Here is an 18,887-nt window from a genome sequence, read left to right on the forward strand (position 1 = left end):
AACCTGTCCTTCATGGGTGACCCTGCTGGTATCTGGATACCGGTGGCATAGCTTCCAGTATCACAGCAACATGCAAGCCCCCACAGTACGACAAACTGACAGACACGTCTACTTACTAGTTAATTATTGTATGGCTTTAAGAATACTTTAGGGGATATTCTTGGTTTAAGGTTTAAAGATAATCTCAGGGCAACAGTTTCAGGGGTCATCCAGCCTCCATGGCTCTGGAAATTCTGGATTCTATGAGAATTTGAAATTCTGTTCAGCATTATCCCCCCCTTTTTTTTAAATTGTGCTTCAGATGAAGGTTTATGGAGCAAATTAGTTTCTCATTAAACAATTAATACACATATTGTTTTGTGACATTGGTTTCCAACCCCACAACATGTCAACACTCTCCCCTTCTTGACTTTGGGTTCCCTATTACCAGCTTTCCTGTCCCCTCCTGCCTTCTCATCCTTGCCCCTAGGATGCTGTGCCCATTTAGTCTTGTTTTCTTTTATGGGCTTTTCTAATCTTTGGCTGAAGGATGAACCTCAGGAGTGATTTCAGTACTAAGTGAAAAGGATGTCCACCAGCCATATTTTCAGGGTTTATCCAGTCTCTTTCAGACCACTAAGTCTGGTCTTGTTTTGTGAGTTAGAATTTGTTCCATGTTTTTCTCCAGCTCTGTGTAGGACCATGTATTGTGATCCCTGTCAGAGCAGTCAGTGTGATAGCTAGGCACCATCTAGTTGTGTTGGACTCAGTCTGGTGCAGGCGGTGGTAGTTGTGGTCCATTACTCCTTTGGACTAATCTTTCCCTTATATCTTTTGTTTTCTTTATTCTCCCTTGCTCCAGAGAGGGTGAGACCAGCGGGGTATCTTAGATGGCCGCTCACAAGCTTTTAAGGTCCCAGATGCTATTCACCAAGGTAGAGTATAGAACATTTTCTTTACAAACTACGCCAATTGAGTTAGATGTTTCCCATGGCATTTTCCCATTTTTGATCAGGATTCTTCTAGAGAATCTTTGATAAAAAGTAATGGTAGCTGGGCACCATCCAGTTCCTCTGGTCTCATGGCAAAGGAGACCATTTTTCATGGTGGCAATTATCCACACATTCCATTTCCTCCTCCTATTCCTGACTCTCCTTCTTCCTCTACTGCTGCAGGCGAATAAAGACCAATTGTCATGCCTTGGATGGCCATTTGCAAGCGTTTAATACCCCAGGCACTACACAGTGAATTAGGAGGTAGATCAGAAGCACTAAACATGTTATTGGGCCAGTTAACTGGAATGTCTCATGAAACCATTACCCTAAACCTGCAAACCAAGGACCTAGATCCCATGAGGCGTTTGACTGTATAAACATCATCGTAACATTTTATTTCTTAAAAGAGCCATGAAGCAAAGATGGCATAGCATTATGGTCAGTAACTCGGGTATACGGCACTCAGTGGTCTGACTGAAATATTTCCCATAAAAAATAAATTTAATAAATACAGTAAAACCCAACCTCCTAAGCATGCTAACAGTTAGATGAAAGAAATCTTAAAACTGGCATTTCTCAAGCTGAAAGAACTGAAGAAAAAATTCAAGCCTCATGTTGCAATAGTGCAGGATTCCATGGGGAAAATATTAAACGATGCAGGTAGCATGAAAAGAAGATGGAAGGAATACACAGAGTCATTATACCAAAAAGAATTAGTCCACGTTCAACCATTTCAAGAGGTAGCATATGACCAGGAACCGATGGTACTGAAGGAAGAAGTCCAAGCTGCTCTGAAGGCATTGGCGAAAAACAAGGCTCCAGGAATTGACAAAACATCTATTGAGATGTTTCAACAGATGCAGTGCTGGAGGTGCTCACTCGTCTATGCCAAGAAATATGGAAGACAGCTACCCAGCCAACCAACTGGAAGAGATCCATATTTATGCCTATTCCTAAGAAAGGCGATCCAACTGAATGTGGAAACTATCTAACAATATCATTAATATCACACACAACTAAAATTTTGCTGAAGATCATTCAAAAGCAGCTGCAGCAGTATATTAACAGAGAACTGCCAGAAATTCAGGCCGGATTCAGAAGAGAACGTGGAACCAGGGATATCATTGCTCATATCAGATGGATCTTGGTTGAAAGCAGAGAATACCAGAAGGATGTTTACCTGTGTTTTATTGACTATGCAAAGGCATTCGATTGTGTGGATCTTAACAAATTATGGATAACATTGTGAAGAATGAAAATTCCATAACACTTAATTGTGCTCATGAGGAACCTTTACATAAATCAAGAGGCAGCTGTTCAGATAGAACAAGGGGGTACTGAGTGGTTTAAAGTCAGGAAAGGTGTGCTTCAGGGTTATATTCTTTCACCATACCTATTCAATCTGTATGCCAAGCACATAATCCGAGAAGCTGGACTATATGATGAATTATGGGGCATCAGGATTGGAGGAAGGCTCATTGACAACCTGCGTTATGCAGATGACACAACCTTGCTTGCTGAAAGTGAAGAGGACTTGAAGCACTTACTGATGAAGATCAAAGACCACAGCCTTCAGTATGGATTGCACCTTGATATAAAACAAAAATTCTCACAACTGGACCAATAAGCAACATCATGATAAACAGAGAAAAAGCTTAAGTTCTCAAGGATTTCATTTTACTTGGACCTACAATCAACACTCATGGAAGCAGTGGTCAAGAAATCAAAAGACATTGCATTGGGCAAATCTGCTTCAGAAGACCTCTTAAAACTGTTGAAAAGCAAAGATGTCACCTTGAAGACTAAGGTGCACCTGACTGAAGTGTTTTCAGTCACTTCCTATGCACGTGAAACCTGGACGATGAATAAAGAAGACTGAAGAAGAGCTGACGCCTTTCATTGTGGTGTTGATGAAGAATACTGCATACACCATGGATTGCCAAAAGAATAAACAAATGTGTCTTGGAAAAAGTACAACCAGAATGCTCCTTAGAAGCAAAGATGGTGTGACTATGTCTCACACACTTTGGACATACATGTCATCAGGAGGTATCAGTCCCTGGAGAAGGACATCATGCTTGGTGAAGTAGAGGGTCAGCAAAAAAGAGAAAGACCCTGAACAAGATGGACTGACACAGTGACTGCAACAATGGGCTCAAACCTAACAATTGTGATGATGGAGCAGGACTGGGCAGTGTTTCATTCTGTTGTACATAGGGTTGCTATGAGTTGGAACTGACTCAACGGCACCTAACAACGACATTATTTTAAACAACCTATGATAATTGATGAAGTCCCTGGGTGGTGCAAGCAGTGAACATTCAGCTGCTATCCAAAAGGATGGAGGTTCAAGTCCACTCAGAGGTGCCTCTTAAGAGGCCTTAGGATCGAGAGCCATGGAATCTTATGTTTCAGACACCACGGACCCTGCAGAGTAGCTCAGAACGTACAGTCGAACCACAGTACCTAACAATCGGGGCTACACCTGATGTGCACTGTAGCCAACATGCCCGGAGGTCAGCTTTAAGTGCATTTTCCCTAAAGTTGAGGCAACATCGGAGGCGCACAGAGGGACAAGTCAAAACCCTCGCGCCCTGTGGGGTCGGGACTGGACACAACTGCCAGCCACACACATGGGCAGTCCCATCTCCCAGGCCAAGCAGAGGACAGCCCATTCCTCTAGCACAAGCCCTGGTCAGGAACTCATCCCTCAAGGAGGGACCCGCAATTCATTTCTGGAATGTCGTGTTTTCAGAACACAGTTTTGAAGGATCCAGAAGCACCTGGTGTCATCTTAATGTGGTATTTAGAAGAAACTACACTTCCCTTTTCTACAACCTTTGGAAACCCTGGTAGCATAATGGTTAAGAGCTATGGCTGCTAACCAAAAAGGCTGGCAGTTAGAATCCCCCAGGCACTCCTTGGAAACAGTGTGAGGCAGTTCTACTCTGTCCTGTAGGGTTGTTATGAGTCGAAATCGACTGATGGCAATGGGTTTTTTTTTTTTTTTTGGTTTCTACAACCCTGGGGCCCTGGTGGAGCAGTGGTTAAGCGTTTAGCTGCTAACCAAAAGGTCAACAGTTTGAATCCACCAGCTGCTCCTTGGAAACCCTATGGTTTCCCATAGGAAATCCTATGTCCTATAGGGTGGCTATGAGCTGGAATTAACTCGAGAACAACAGGTTTGTGTTTGGGCTTTTTCTACAACCTAATTACAAATTGCTGTCTCAGGTTCTTTCAGTAGACAGGGGTCATAGGATCTGAGTAACCCTCCTGGGAGCAGACCCAGTGGACGTCTTGGGCACCTGGGGTGTGTATGTGGGTCTTGGCAGGGACGCACTGATGGGTGGGAAAGACACATCAGCAGGAGCGAGCAGACTGTGGTGCAGCCCGTACCTGCTTGTGCAGGACCTTGAGGAGCCCCTGTGTCAGGCCCGTGTCGGTCTTCTGTGTCGCCACGGGCATCTCGAGCCTGTCCTTCACAGGGAGAGGCTCCCCTCGAGACAGAGCTGAAAAATAGCTAACAACAGCAGACAGCTCTCAGGCTCCTGGGTGAACAGTGAGTGCTGCTCCTCACCAACCCCAAATGCTGTGGGCCCTTGGCCCTGAGCCCACCTCACCCCCGCAGCACTGTGGGGCATGTGGCTCTTGGCCCACCTCACCGCCACCCATCAGTGCTATGGGGCCCGCGGCCCACCTCACCCCTCAGTGCTGTGGGGCCCGCGGCCCGCCTCACCGCCTCCCATCAACACTCTGAGGCCCACGGCCCACCTCACCCCCTCAGTGCTGTGGGGCCTGTGGCCCTTGGCCTACCGCACCCCCTCAATGCTGGGCTCAGTCCTGAATCCCAGCTCCTGTGAGCAGGGGGCTGGGCCCAGAGCCCAGCAGCCCTGACACCTGGCTCTAGTCCAGTGAAACTAATTTCAGACTTCTGACCTCCAGAGCTCTAAGTGAATAAATCTGTGGTGTCTGAAGCCACCAAGTCTGTGGTCATTTGTTACAGCAGTTCTACCAAACTGGTGAAATTCCCTTTGAACGGTTTAGAGAAGGTCAGCAAAACTGACAAGCTAGTTACAAAAAATCTTAAATCTGTTTATGCTAATTCCGGTCATGGTTAAATTGAGCTTTTGCTCAAGCCTGTTCACCAAAAAGGGTCGAAGAGCTTTCCAGGAAAATCTAAAGGCTTGTAGCAAAGGTTCTAGGATCAACATCTAAAGGTTCGTAGTAAAGGTTCTAGGGTCAACATCTAAAGGTTCGTAGTAAAGGTTCTAGGGTCAACATCTAAAGGTTCGTAGTAAAGGTTCTAGGGTCAACATCTAAAGGCTCGTAGTAAAGGTTCTAGGGTCAACATCTAAAGGTTCGTAGTAAAGGTTCTAGGGTCAACATCTATAGGCTTTAGTAAAGGTTCTAGGGTCATTATCTAAAGGCTTGTAGTAAAGATTCTAGGGTCAACATTTAAAGGCTCGTAGTAAAGGTTCTAGAGTCAACATCTAAAGGCTTGTAGTAAAGGTTCTAGGATCAACATCTAAAGGTTCGTAGTAAAGGTTCTAGGGTCAACATCTAAAGGCTTGTAGAAAAGGTTCTAGGGTCAACATTTAAAGGCTTATAGTAAAGATTCTAGGATCAACATCTAAAGGCTCGTAGTAAAGGTTCTAGGGTCAACATCTAAAGGCTTGTAGTAAAGGTTCTAGGGTCAACATCTAAAGGCTTGTAGTAAAGATTCTAGGGTCAACATTTAAAGGCTCGTAGTAAAGGTTCTAGAGTCAACATCTAAAAGCTTGTAGTAAAGGTTCTAGGATAAACATCTAAAGATTCATAGTAAAGGTTCTAGGGTCAACATCTAAAGGCTTGTAGAAAAGGTTCTAGGGTCAACATTTAAAGGCTTATACTAAAGATTCTAGGGTCAACATCTAAAGGCTCGTAGTAAAGGTTCTAGAGTCAACATCTAAAGGTTCGTAGTAAAGGTTCTAGGGTCAACATCTAAAGGCTTGTAGTAAAGGTTCTAGAGTCAACATCTAAAGGCTTGTAGTAAAGATTCTAGGGTCAACATTTAAAGGCTCGTAGTAAAGGTTCTAGAGTGAACATCTAAAGGCTTGTAGTAAAGGTTCTCGGATCAACATCTAAAGGTTCGTAGTAAAGGTTCTAGGGTCAACATCTATAGGCTTGTAGAAAAGGTTCTATGGTCAACATCTAAAGGCTCGTAGTAAAGGTTCTAGGGTCAACATCTAAAGGCTCGTAGTAAAGGTTCTAGAGTCAACATCTAAAGGTTTGTAGTAAAGGTTCTAGAGTCAACATCTAACCGTTTGTAGTAAAGGTTGTAGGGTTAACACCTAAAGATTTGTAGTAAAGGTTCTAGGGTCAACACCTAAAGGTTTGTAGTAAAGGTTGTAGGGTCAACATGTAAAGGCTTGTAGTAAAGATTCTAGAGTCAACAGCTAAAGGTCTGTACTAAAGGTTCTAGGGTCAACATCTAAAGGCTTGTAGAAAAGGTTCTAGGGTCAACATCTAAAGGCTTGTAGTAAATGTTCTAGGGTCAACATCTAAAGGTGTGTAGTAAAGGTTCCAGGGTCAACACCTGAAGGTTTGCAGTAAAGGTTCTAGGGTCAACATCTAAAGGTTTGCAGTAAAGGCTCTAGGGCCTTTTGACTGGTAAGCTAAGATTAGAAACTTTTGTGGAAAGTGCCCTAGAGCTCCCGTGTGCTGTGAACCACGCTGGCCTCAGGGCTCATCAGCCACCAGGCTTCCTAGGAGGTACTTAGGTCCGTACCTCACCCACAGTAAAGAGCTTTGCCAGGCACTGCTCTGGGCTCCCTGCCGTGGGGCAGTGGGGCCATCCCCGGGAAGGGGGCCCATCCTCGAGAAGGGGGCCGAACCCCCGGGACCGGGACGCCCTGGGCGGGTCTGGGAGGTAGGCCTCTGCCCCGCGCTCACCCCGCGGACCACTGCAGCACGTCCGCAGGCTGCGTGCGGATGGCGGCCTTGGTGAACTGCTTCAGGATGTCGGGCAGCTCCGGAGGGATGTGGATCTGCTGCGCGCAGAACATGGTGTCGGGAAGCGGCATCGCGTGGGCAGACGGGGCCAGGTGGGAGAACCAAGGTGGCTGCTGGCGGAGGGTGGGTTGTCAGCGCAGAGCACAGGGCATGGCCCAGGGGTCCATTCACCCCCAACCGCTGGTTTGGGGTCGGGCTGGGGTCGGCGTCCCCTTTCCCCGTGTTTGGGGTCGGGGTCCAGGGACAGAGCACGGGGTCAGTGTCCCCCATCCCCGGATTTGGGGTCGGGGTCCAGGGACGGAGCATGGAGTCAGTGTCCCCCCATCCCCGGCTTGGAGTAGGGGTCCAGGGACGGAACAGGGGGTCAGTGTACCCCATCCCCGGGTTTGGGGTCAGGGTCCAGGGACGGAGCACCGGGTCAGTGTCCCCCTATCCCCGGGTTTGGGGTCGGGGTCCAGGGACGGAGCACGGGGTCAGTGTACCCCATCCCCGGGTTTGGGGTCGGGGTCCAGGGACGGAGCACCGGGTCAGTGTACCCCATCCCCGGGTTGGGGTCAGGGTCCAGGTACGGAGCATGGGGTCAGTGTCCCCCATCCCCGGCTTGGGGTCGGGTTCCGGGGCTCGGGGACGGCTTTCCCCCTCCCTGTGTTTGGGGTCGAGGTCCGGGGACGGTGCTCGGGGTCAGCGTACCCCTTCCCCGTTTGGGGTTGGGGTCCCGGGACGAGATTGGGGACGACGAGAGATCTCACCGACTCCTCCTCCGGCTCCTCGGGGAATGTGGACCAACCACCTCTCGAGCGTCACCCCAAAGCCGGTTTAGAGCAGCGCACGCCGCCGCTATTGTTGCGCATCCGTATCCAGGCAACCAGGACGCGCGCGACCCCCCTAACCCCGACACCGCGCAGGCGCACATGTCCGAGGAGCTGAGACCGCGCATGCGCACGAGCCCGGCAGCGGAGGGGCGCGCACGTGCACTGTCACCGCGGGCCGGTAGGCGGCGGGTCAGGCGTGCGCCTGCGCAGTGCGGCCCAGAGCATGGCGCCCCACGCGGTCGGTGCTGCTGAGTCGTCGCCCACGGTGTCCTGTGAGCGCCACCTGCCTCGTGAGGCCGGCTCCGGCCGCCCCTAGGAACCCGCGCTCCAGGCCGCTCTGCTGGGTCCTCACCCCGCTCGGAGGATGGGGCCGCGGGGACCGCTCCAGGCGGTGACGCCCCCGACCTCCCGTGGTCCAGCCCGCCGAACGCGCGCGTATCGCCCCAATGTGGACACACATACATGCCCCAGGCGCGCACCCCCAGGCGCGCACACCGAACGCGCGCACACCCCAGGCGCGCACACCGAACACACTCACCCCCCCAGGCGCGCACACCGAACGCGCGCACACCCCCAGGCGCGCACACCGAACGCACGCACACACGGTCTCCCAGATCAGCAGCACTGACAAGTAGAGCAGTGAGCATCAGTGTTGATGAGACAGGGACGGCGCGGACTCACCCCGTGAACAGGGGGCCCTTGGGCCGTATTGGAGATGCAGCAGCCTTCCTCCTGGGAGTTTATCCTGAGCACACCTTGACCTGCGTGTACAAAGCTATGTGGGCAAGAGCGCCCGCGACAGCGCACAATAACGTGGTGTATTAACTGCCTTTCGGAACAAGTGATGGTGGCCCATCGAGCCCCACGACGGAACACAGCACAGCCAGAACTGAGATGGAGGCAGCTGTAGTGCCGACCTGGAGATGCCACGAAAACCGAAGTGGAAAGATACCCTGGAGAACCACCTGTGCATCAACCTGGGCCCTGTGGTACAACGACTTGCTTATGGGTACCACCGGTAACTGGTGCGTCTGGAGAATGTGGCTGGCTTCCAGGTTTTATTTTAACCATTTATAGATTATTTCGATTCTGAATCCATTTATTTCTCAGCAATACAAGATAGATAGCGTCCCCAACTCAAGGCGACCCTGTGTACAGTAGAATGAAAACATTGCCCAGTCCAGAGTCATTCTTAGGATCGCCGGCATGTTTATTCCATTATTGTGGCTGTTGGGCCAATCCATCTCAAGGGTCTCCCTCACCCTCGCTGGCCCTCGACTTCACCAAACATGACCTCCTCCTCCAGCGATTGATCCTTCCTGATGACGTGTCCAAAGCAAGCAAGTTAGTGTTCTGTTGTGATTCCTAAGGTTTTCGGTGGCAGATTTTTGGAAGTAGACTGTCAGGCCTTTCCTCCTAGTCTGTCTTAGTCTGGAAGCTCCTCTGAAACCTGCCCACCATGGGTGACCCTACTGGTATTTGGATTATTGGTGGCATAGCTTCCAGCATCACAGCAACACTCAAGCCCTCACAGTGCCACACACTGACAGACGATGTTGGCGGGGGTGGGGTGGCAGTAATACATACCGAGTGCCAAAATGTGCCAGGGACTGTTCTAGGTTCAGAGAACACAGGGATAACCCAAACAATGTAATACAAAAGAAAGAAGATCAACCTCTGGAGCTTACATTCAAGTGGGGAAAACATGCAAATAAACAAGATGGGTAAACCGCAGTGTGAGTAAGTGTTGAAAAGAAAAACAGCAGGGAGAGGAGACAGGAAGGCGCCAGAAACTGCAGTTCTAGGTGACCCTCCTGGGGTACACAAGTGAGGAGGCCTGAGGAGCCTTGGGGAAGGCAGGGCAAGCCTAAGCGCCCACGTCGCGAGGCCTGACCTGAACGCCAGGGGGTGCTGTGGTCACGGGGAGGCACCAGTGGCCTGGCCTGGCCATGAAGGCCATGTGGACAAGAGCTCTGACCCCAAGTGTGACAGCCCGAGTGTGACAGGGGCCATCGGAGGGCTGAGAAGAGTGTGACCTGACTGAGATTTTAACAGGGTCACTGTGGACTCTGTGGAATACGGAAGGAGGAGAGAGAGAGCAAGGCTCTCACAGGAGAAACTGTTACCGGGATAAGGTTCTTGCCTCTGACTGGTCAAGAATGAGTAGGTAAGGCACATAGTTTTCCACACAAGCAAAGCTTTGTTGAAGAGGCTTGCAAGCGGAGACGAGGAGGGCCTAGAGCAACGCATACCCTCAGCTCACAGAACAAAAGACGGGCCTGAGTTTTAGAAGTTCTTGGGTGGGAAAGGATTCATGTTTATTCATAGACACAGGTGGGGCTATGTTAACTAAGGTGCGCGGGCAGCAGCTTTCCCAGGTGGCTCCTGTCCTGGAGGCCTCTTGGATTCGTAGCAGGACTTATTATGGGGTGTCACATCTGTGCAGTCTCCCGCTGTCCGGGTTCCATCCCCTGGCTGGGGCTGTGTCCCCTCACTGCCCCTGGTGGAAGGCCACACAGCGGCCACAGGTGGATGTTCTGCGCATGTCCCTGGGCCTGGTTTTCTCCAACTGCTTCTGAAAGGCAACTTTAAAGAAGTTTGCGGGCTATTTCTAGATACCCTGCCCCATTTTCTGGGGAACGGCTTTGTTTCTGTGCCCTGGCCTATTTCTTGTTACTTTGCTTGCAGATTTGGGGGCCCCTCTGTTCCCTAAGCCTCTATATTCCACACTGAACCCCCTCTTACCTCCCTGATAGTGTAGTTTATTTCTCTTTTACTTGTTTCTCCTCTAACCACAGCAGTCTCTTCGCTGTTTCTCAAACAGGCACTCTCCGATCTCAGGGCCTTTGCTCCCTGTCTTAAAACGACAGTAACCCAGGCGGCCAGCATGGAGCTGGCGTCAGGCAGCCAGATGACAATTCTTTCTGAAGAGGAAAGACCTGCTCTTGATGACTCGGGGCATGGGAAAGAGAAGTGCCAGGGTGTTTCCAACATTTTGGATGTAGCAACTCCAATCCATCCACATGCTTACCACGCGTGATTGGAAGTTGGGGAGCCCCGGGTCTGGCGGCATCTGAGTGAGAAGTTTGGAAGCCCCAGGTTTGGGGGTGTTAGGACTGCATTTGGACCTGTCCCATCTGGGAAATCTGGGCATCTGAGGCTGCACGTGTACATCTTGGGTTGGGAGAAGGTGGGATTCGGGCGTGGCCGAGGCCGGGCGTGGCCGAGGCTGGGGGACAAGCAGGAGGGTCCAGATGGGCAGGACGATGGAGCAAGCAAGGTGTATGGGTGGCCAGGGGAGCATCTCGGGGAGCGGAGCAGCCGTGTCAGACAGGTCCCCCTACAGGGTTGGCAGGTCCACTGTGGCCTTTACAGGATGAGCCTGCGGAAGGGTGAGGCTGAGACTGGACCGGAGAGAACTGGAGAGGGAGGCTGGGAATGGCGGGTGGGAGGATGGCCATGGAGGCGTGTGCTGGGAAGGTGAGAGAGATGGAGCAGAAATGGAGGGAGATCAACCCTTTGTGTGCGGTGGCTGGACTTCTGGACTCTCTTCTGTTCCGTCCCCCGGTGGATCTGTGCAGCCCATGGGTACCCATCAGACTGAGCAAAGTGGGGGGGGGCGGGGGACAGGGCTCCTGGCTGGGTGATGAGATTCTTCCCCTGGGGGTGACAGGGCTCCCCCTCAAAGGTGACGGGGCTCCTGGCTGGGTGATGGGATTCCTTCCCCCCAGGGGTGACAGGGCTCCCCCCAAAGGTGATGGGGCTCCTGGCTGGATGATGGCATTCCTTCCCCCCGCCCCCGGGGTGACGGGGCTCCTTGCCTGGGATGATGGGGCTCCTGGCTGGGGGTGGGAAGCTGCTTGTTCCCAAGCCGAGTTACGGAACAAACAGAGAAGCAGAGAGGCAAGGGCACCGTTAAACACGTACAGAAGTCTCAAAAGGTGATTAAACAACGTAGTGATACAAAAAGGGACCTCCCTCCAACCAGGCTCCTGGCGGGCTTCACCAGGAGGTTTTGTGGGGGAGGGCTGAGGGGAGCAGGGGGCAGGAGGCAGGAAGGCAGTGTGGTGGGCAGCCTGTGCCCAAGACTTGGCGGCTTTTTCTATCTACATGTGCTGATGCGTTTCTGAAACGAAGCAAAGACAGACAGACAAAAAAAACTGGGCTACAACTAACATTCACTTTATTCAATTTTGTTCTCTCAACTCAGAAGGCAACAAATGACCACATAAAAAGGGGGCATTTTAGAATATACACACTTAAGATTGGTCTGGGACTCTCAGGCGTTCACGTTGATAGAAAACTGACGTCCCAAATAACCACATGTCCCTCCAGCTTCCTCGCGATGCTCCCGGGCCTCATGGCTGGTCGTTTCCACTCAGGCAGAGGCACGCGTACCAGACAGGAATGAAAACACATGCACGCTGCCTTAGCTTTACGTCCTCTTAGTCAGACACGTCGTCGGGGATTCTTGCAAGAAGCCCTTACTGGTGATGGTGGCTGAACAGGGCAGCGGGTGGCAACAGGCTGAAATGAAGACACCCGCCTGAGGGCACACGAGGCTTTTGATGGCGCTTAGCTCCAGCGGAGAGCATTTCACCTTCGTTTGTCTGTTCACATTCAAAACGACAGTGTTTTAAACACAATCATTTAATCTTACAATGTAAAAAACTTATCACAGTAAGTAGAGAGCTTAAAATACTCAGTCCTGACAATGAGAGTAGGCAGCTCGCTTGTGAGTTTTGAAAGTGCCAGCGTGCCAGCATCCTTACACCAGCCCCACATCCTCGCACACGTGTGCGCACACGTGTGAATGTGCAATGAGCGTGTGCAAATGCAACACCATGGAGAAATGCCAGTGTTTCACTTTCATTTTGTTTTAAAAAGGCATCAGTTCACCTAAATTGAAGAATTACACTTTAATGGTCACATTTGCCAACACAGAAATGACACGTCTAAGATCAAGTCATCTGAGGGAAGGTGGCTCCCTGTTACCGGAATAAGGGCAAGAAAAACATGGAGCAGGCCCACAGCACTGAGGTCACACTGAGGGCTGAGTGAGACTCACTGGTGGTCACGTCTGGAGCTGAGACACCTGCCACCATCTCCCAGACCAGCAGGAAAAGTGCTCAACTACACAGGGCTTTGTGGGCTGGCTGACATGCACTTCACGCGGCAATGTCCTTTAGTTCCCATCTCCACTGTCAGCACCCAACAGCTTAAAAGTCAAACATAATTTGCTAACAACAGACAACTGCACACCTCATACTACGACCATCGGATGTCTGCTCAAGGGAAACCGACCCCAAAGGCTGACCTGTCGTCAATGCACACGCAGCAGAACGCGCTGAGCATAAGGGTCCTCTCGCGCTCCTTGAGAGCCGGTGTGAGATGACATGAGATGCACACGGGGGGCAGCAGCAGGGTTCTGAGCTGCGGGCTGTGGGTACTGATGAGTCCACGGGTCAGTAAGAGGACCGGGTGCTGCCCAGGTCAGCCACACCAGCGGGCACTCCCTGTGGCAGCAGTCACCTCCTTAAGACAACGGCACCCAGCACAGCCCAAACAGCGGGCGCTGACCTGCCCCAGCAGGAAGGTCTCTGCCACAAAACAGAGACTGCTGTTTGGCCACTCACATGTTTTCTTACAAAATACCAGGTAAGAGTCACTTAAAATTTGTAGATGAACCACCTTTAGCCTTTTGTGGTATCTGCCTGGATTTCTTACTGTTAGAACAGATGAATGTGTACCAATGGCTGGATATTGAGCTCTACCAATCGTCTGAAAAAGCAACAAAGACACCTAACGTACTGAAGCTGTGTACCCAATTCAGTGAATGTCTTCTCCGGATGAGACGCTGTCTGCACACACCTGGGCAGGTGGTGCGCCTGTCAAACAGGAGGACTGACTGAGCGAGCAGTGCTGGTGTAACACTGAGTCCTGTAGCCACCTTTATTTATACTGATGCTTTAAAACAGGTTTGAAAATAAAGTGACTGCTTACCACTAGGGGAAAAATTGTTGAAATATAAAACCACCAGAACATTCTGATTTTGGTAGTCTGTGTTTGGCTGAGTTTCCTATAAAAAAAACCCTCAGATTTTAGTCTATGGGTTTTAATACTATATGGAAATTCCTTTATGGTTTCTGTAGCCCTATGCTCCTCAGTTTCTATGAATACTTCTAAGTTACCATCCAAACGCAAACACTACCCTTACGACACACATGAAGTACCTGGATTGCGTGCACACCAGCTCTCCCTAGTTCTCTGTACTTCCAGCTGGGAGCTTTGGGTCTAAGGAAAACCCAGGTTAAGTTGTCCATGTCTCTGAGCCATTTAGCACGTTTCCAATGACATAACCCCACACTCCTATGACAAGCCCAGCTCTGCCAGCTTCCTTCTGGACAAATGAAATCAAATTGGTTTTATTTGCAGTTTTATTCTGTAAACAAAAGCTTTGGAAACTTTAAGAGTCACTGATGGAAACCAGGGAAACCTCCGCCCTCATGCAATGATTCAGGCCAGCGGGACAGGCATCGAGCGGTCTTCTCTGCACTGCCCACTGAGACAGAGACCTGGGTTGTCCGAGCAGATGTCTGAGCACGCGCCCCGGCACTGCCACACTGACAGCGCTGCAACCATGGGAATTTTGGCCACTGCTGCCAAAAGGCAAAGACAGCTGGGGGGAGGGGAGCTAAAGAAACTCCATCTGGACTTTTTTCTCTTTTCTCCTAAGTGTAGACATGCCCTAACAAGCAGAGAAAACCCAACTCCCAATGCTGATCACTAGGAATATTAAATTATCAAAATTAAAAATAATTTCCTCACCTGGCACAAGATACTATACAATATTACAAACACAAGACACATGAAAAAACCAGGCAGTAGAAAATGGACAACAACTTTGGTGTTATACAAAACAACCTCCCGAAATGACTGACGGTGAAGCGAGGTCACTTTCCTACTGCAGACCCCCCACCGGCCCGCGTGGGCACCCAGAGACCAAGGCGCTGACGGGTCCTGCTCTGCACACTGCTTGGCACGTCCCTGTCAGGATCACAGCAGGCCACGTAAAGTGACAACTAGATTTAATAAATTAATATACACTGTTTAGGATGTACAAGGCGCCTCTGTGCAGCCCGCGGTCCCGGCCTCAGGAGCGTCTATGTACACATTTACAGACCGCGGCAGCAGTGGCATCCGAGGGTGGGCAGGCGGAGGCTGGGTGTGACGGCCGCTCCTGGTGCTGGAAGTACAAGTCAAACACGCACAGCTGAGATGGCGGGGTCTCCACAGAGAGAAGTCCACAAAAAAGGACAGGGAGAGGCCGGGGGGTCAGGAGCTCAAGACCGCACTTTACTCCTGGGACGACACTGGTGGGGGCTGCGAGGTGCCCGGCTTGCCTGACTTCCGCTCGTAGTTCACGAGGCGCTGCCCCACAAGGTACCTGGGGAGACAGGGAGATTAACAAGCTGGGCACCCACAGGGGAGTCCCTCCTACGAGAGGGTCTGACGGCCTTCTCTCTCCCCAACAGCCTCCCTGGGTAGTGGGAGGAGGGGAGGCGGCTCTGGGACAAACCCGGCTGGGGGCACCATGCAGCACCCAGAATGGGCACAGAGCAAGGGGCAGGGCCGCACTCCTCAGCCAGGAGTCCTCATGGCTCAGAGCTCAGAGGCAGGTGGGCCTGAAGGTGCAGTAAATCCACGCTATGGTTCCAATTTTACTACCTGGGAAACCACCAGAAGCTAGGAAGAGAGGAGTGATACTCTGAAAGCTCAAGTGAGAGGGGCCCCATCCTGATCTCAGTGAGGTCATCACTGGGGATGTGAAGGTGTACAGGCGGGCGGGTAGCTGTGTGCTGTGATGGCAGAAGGCCAGGGACAGTGTGCAGGGAGATGTAGGGCATGCTGGCGGCAGGTGGGTGTCAGGTGCAGTGTGCAGGGAGACATAGGGCGTGCTGACGGCAGGTGGGTATCAGGTGCAGTGTGCAGGGAGACATAGGCTGTGCTGACAGCAAGTGGGTGTCAGGTGTAGTGTGCAGGGAGACGTAGGGAGTGCTGAAGGCAGGTGGGTGTCAGGTACAGTGTGTAGGGAGACATAGGCTGTGCTGACAGCAGGTGGGTGTCAGGTGTAGTGTGCAGGGAGACACAGGCTGTGCTGATGGCAGGTGGGTGTCAGGTGCGGTCTGCAGGGAGATGTAGGGCGTGCTGACAGCAGGTGGTGTCAGGTGCAGTATGCAAGGAGACATAGGATGTGCTGACAGCAGGTGGGTGTCAGGTGCAGGGAGACGTAGGGTGTGCTGGCGGCAGGCAGGTGTCAGGTGCAGTGTGCAGGACAGTGGAGACAGAGGTGGCAGCTGGGGGCATGTGTGATCCTGGGAAGAGCCTCTACAAGGACCCTAGAGTCCAGAGCTGGTGGCAGGGGTCCTAGTGTGGGGTGCAGCTGGGAGACTGCTCCACAGTGGCAGTGGTGACAAGGGGAGACAGCTGTGTAGCTTCTGGTGGAGGAGTGGGGACAGCAGCCACGCAGGGTGAGGACAGCACCCAGAACCCACATGCGGCCAGACCCGCGTGCAGCCAGGGTGGGAGGGCTGCGGCTGGGCTTGTGGGGCTGTTTAGTCATCAGTGAAGTGGGGACAGGAGACCAGCAGGCAACCGTTTAGAACTCAGAGCGCGTGCACCCCCTCATCACAGCGGCCAGTTTTCTGTCAGTGCATACGTGCCTGATGTCTGTGCCTTGTACCTGGCTTCTCACCTCTGGGGATGGTGCTGACCCCCTGCTTCTGGGCTGTGGTCTCCCTGCTGGTCCTTCATCCTTTGTCTGGCCCACTCCTCCTGAAGTTCAACCACTCCCCACCCACTGCATTCCCCAAACAACCTCACAGAGCTATTTAAACTCTGAGGATTTCCTAAGTGTCTGAAAGGACGACACCCAGGCGTCGCTGACACAGCCTGACCCCCAGGTAGTCACAGAGCAGATGTCAGGCTCAGCACAGTGGCACGCTGAAGGATGTCTTACAAGGACTCACTTGTCGTTCTTGATGTGTTCATACAGGCGCCTGAACTGGCGGACCTGGAAGGACAGGACGCCCATCAGGATCAGGACCATCAGCAGGAACGGATAGATGCGCCGCTGCACCAGGTTCTGCATTTCCGCAGTTACACCTGCAGACACAAGGGAGTGCTCAGCACGTACAGAGTGGCCAGAGAGGTATACTGTCCCCGACAGGGAGCCAGTACAGACCCAGGCGGGGCCCGGTCAGAGGGGGCCCCGGGTGCTCGAGACTCACCGTCCTTCTCTGAAATAGGTGCCCTCCCAGCCCAACCCTGTTGGAGCTAGAGGACACGTCAGCCACGGCCCAGCTGAAAGAAGAGAACGAGGCCATGCTTATGAAAGGTGTGTGCCTGAGACTTCACAGCACTCAAATATTGAGTGCTTCTGCGTTTTTTATGACTGAATTTATGACTTTTCCTTCTTCCTCTAGGCGGGGAGGCTTTAGAATCAGAGCAGGATTTTGAGAAATGAGCACATTCATGTTCCCAAACCAGAGCAGGAGTACACTTTGAGGCCAAGCCTGGGGTTAGATTTTTGCTCCATTCCTTTGGGCAAAATCCTCAATCACTGTGCACCTATTCCTCATATCTACAGTTCAGAAGCTCTTCTCAGAATCACATGGTGCACCTAACAACCAGGGGTCACGTGGAGCACCTAACAACCAGAGGGTCACGTGGAGCACCTAACAACCAGAGGGTCACGTGGAGCACCTAACAACCAGAGGGTCACGTGGAGCACCTAACAACCAGAGGGTCACATGGTATATCTAATAACCAGAGGGTCACATGGAGCACCTAACAACCAGAGGGTCACGTGGAGCACCTCACAACGGGAGGGTCACGTGGAGCACCTAACAACTGGAGGGTCATGTGCAGCACCTAACCACCAGAGGGTGACGTGGAGCACCTAACAACCAGAGGGTCACATGGTGTACCTAACAACCAGAGGGTCACGTGGAGCACCTAAAAACCAGAGGGTCACGTGGAGCACCTAACAACCAGAGGGTCACGTGGAGCACCTAACAACCAGAGGGTCACGTGGAGCACCTAACAACCAGAGGGTCACGTGGTGTACCTAATAACCAGAGGGTCACGTGGAGCACCTAACAACCAGAGGGTGACGTGGAGCACCTAACAACCAGAGGGTCACGTGGTGTACCTAACAACCAGAGGGTCACGTGGAGCACCTAACAACCAGAGGGTGACGTGGAATATCTAACAGCAGCTGCTGCAGAATTGTCCACAACTCACGGTGACTTCATGTGTGTCAGAGCAGAAATGTGCTCCATATGGTTTTCAATGGATGATTTTTCGCAATTAGATTGCTAGGCGCCTCTGGGTGGACTTGAACCTCCAACCTTTCAGTTAGTAGCTGAGCACATTAACTGTTTTCACTACCCAAGGACTCCTAAAACATCAAATACGGAGCACAAAAATGCTAAAAAACTCCTCTCCCACTTCCTTTCCTTGTCTAAGATCTTTCTGACAAGAGAAATTTTTCATAATGCAAATATGAAGAGGTTTGGGCTGGAAAACCCAAGTATCAATTAATGTGCCTCCACATTCTTAACGAGCAAAATATAAATCTGCCTTTGCTACAACAGGCCTACTACAAAAAAATGTGAAAAAGAAGGACAAATGTCTACATTTTATTAAAAACCTCATTCCAGGGAGTCTAGATGATTGGCCTGACAAGTAAGGAATGGGCTTTGCACTGTATTTTCAGAAAATCCTTGTTCCCACTGATCTGTGTTCACAGATGAAGCCCTGGGCACAGAAGCCACCCCCCGCCAGCGTGCCTCACCTAGCAGTGGAACGATGCCCGAGGCGATGACATAGGGCACACACAGGCAGAGCAGGAGCACGGAGATGACGGGGGCTGCCAGCTTGCGGACGATGTAGTGCAGGTCAATGTTGCGGATGCCGTTGGCATACACCTGAGACATTGGGAACCATCAGAGCCAGGACAGGGGCCCTGCCACCGAATCCAGCCACAGTGACTGACTCTGCCGGTCCCGAAGGACCCAAACTGGTCACTGTTTTCCGAAGGCAAGGC

General features: G+C 51.5%; 2 protein-coding genes across 3 annotated transcripts in view; both read right to left on the reverse strand.

Moving 5' to 3' along the window:
• ROPN1L (rhophilin associated tail protein 1 like) overlaps positions 1-7,820 on the reverse strand; it is a 33,178-nt gene extending 25,358 nt beyond the window's left edge. The window contains exons 1-3 of one of the 2 annotated variants that reach the window (XM_049860073.1): positions 7,715-7,820; positions 6,906-7,075; positions 4,371-4,494 (exon numbers count right to left, since the gene is read on the reverse strand). In XM_049860073.1, coding sequence (XP_049716030.1) covers positions 4,371-4,494; positions 6,906-7,036 — 255 coding nt within the window. In that variant the 5' untranslated portion in view covers positions 7,037-7,075; positions 7,715-7,820. Of the gene's footprint in view, positions 1-4,370; positions 4,495-6,905; positions 7,079-7,714 lie in introns of both variants that reach the window. The other variant, XM_049860064.1, reaches the window with a different exon arrangement.
• A 4,124-nt stretch (positions 7,821-11,944) lies between these two features.
• MARCHF6 (membrane associated ring-CH-type finger 6) overlaps positions 11,945-18,887 on the reverse strand; it is an 84,704-nt gene continuing 77,761 nt past the window's right edge. The window contains exons 24-26 of the mRNA XM_049860086.1: positions 18,636-18,768; positions 16,807-16,942; positions 11,945-15,224 (exon numbers count right to left, since the gene is read on the reverse strand). Coding sequence (XP_049716043.1) covers positions 15,134-15,224; positions 16,807-16,942; positions 18,636-18,768 — 360 coding nt within the window. The 3' untranslated portion in view covers positions 11,945-15,133. The remainder of the gene's footprint in view (positions 15,225-16,806; positions 16,943-18,635; positions 18,769-18,887) is intronic.

The sequence above is a fragment of the Elephas maximus genome, chromosome 2 (assembly GCF_024166365.1).
Source record: "Elephas maximus indicus isolate mEleMax1 chromosome 2, mEleMax1 primary haplotype, whole genome shotgun sequence".
In the NCBI taxonomy this organism is placed as follows: domain Eukaryota; kingdom Metazoa; phylum Chordata; class Mammalia; order Proboscidea; family Elephantidae; genus Elephas; species Elephas maximus.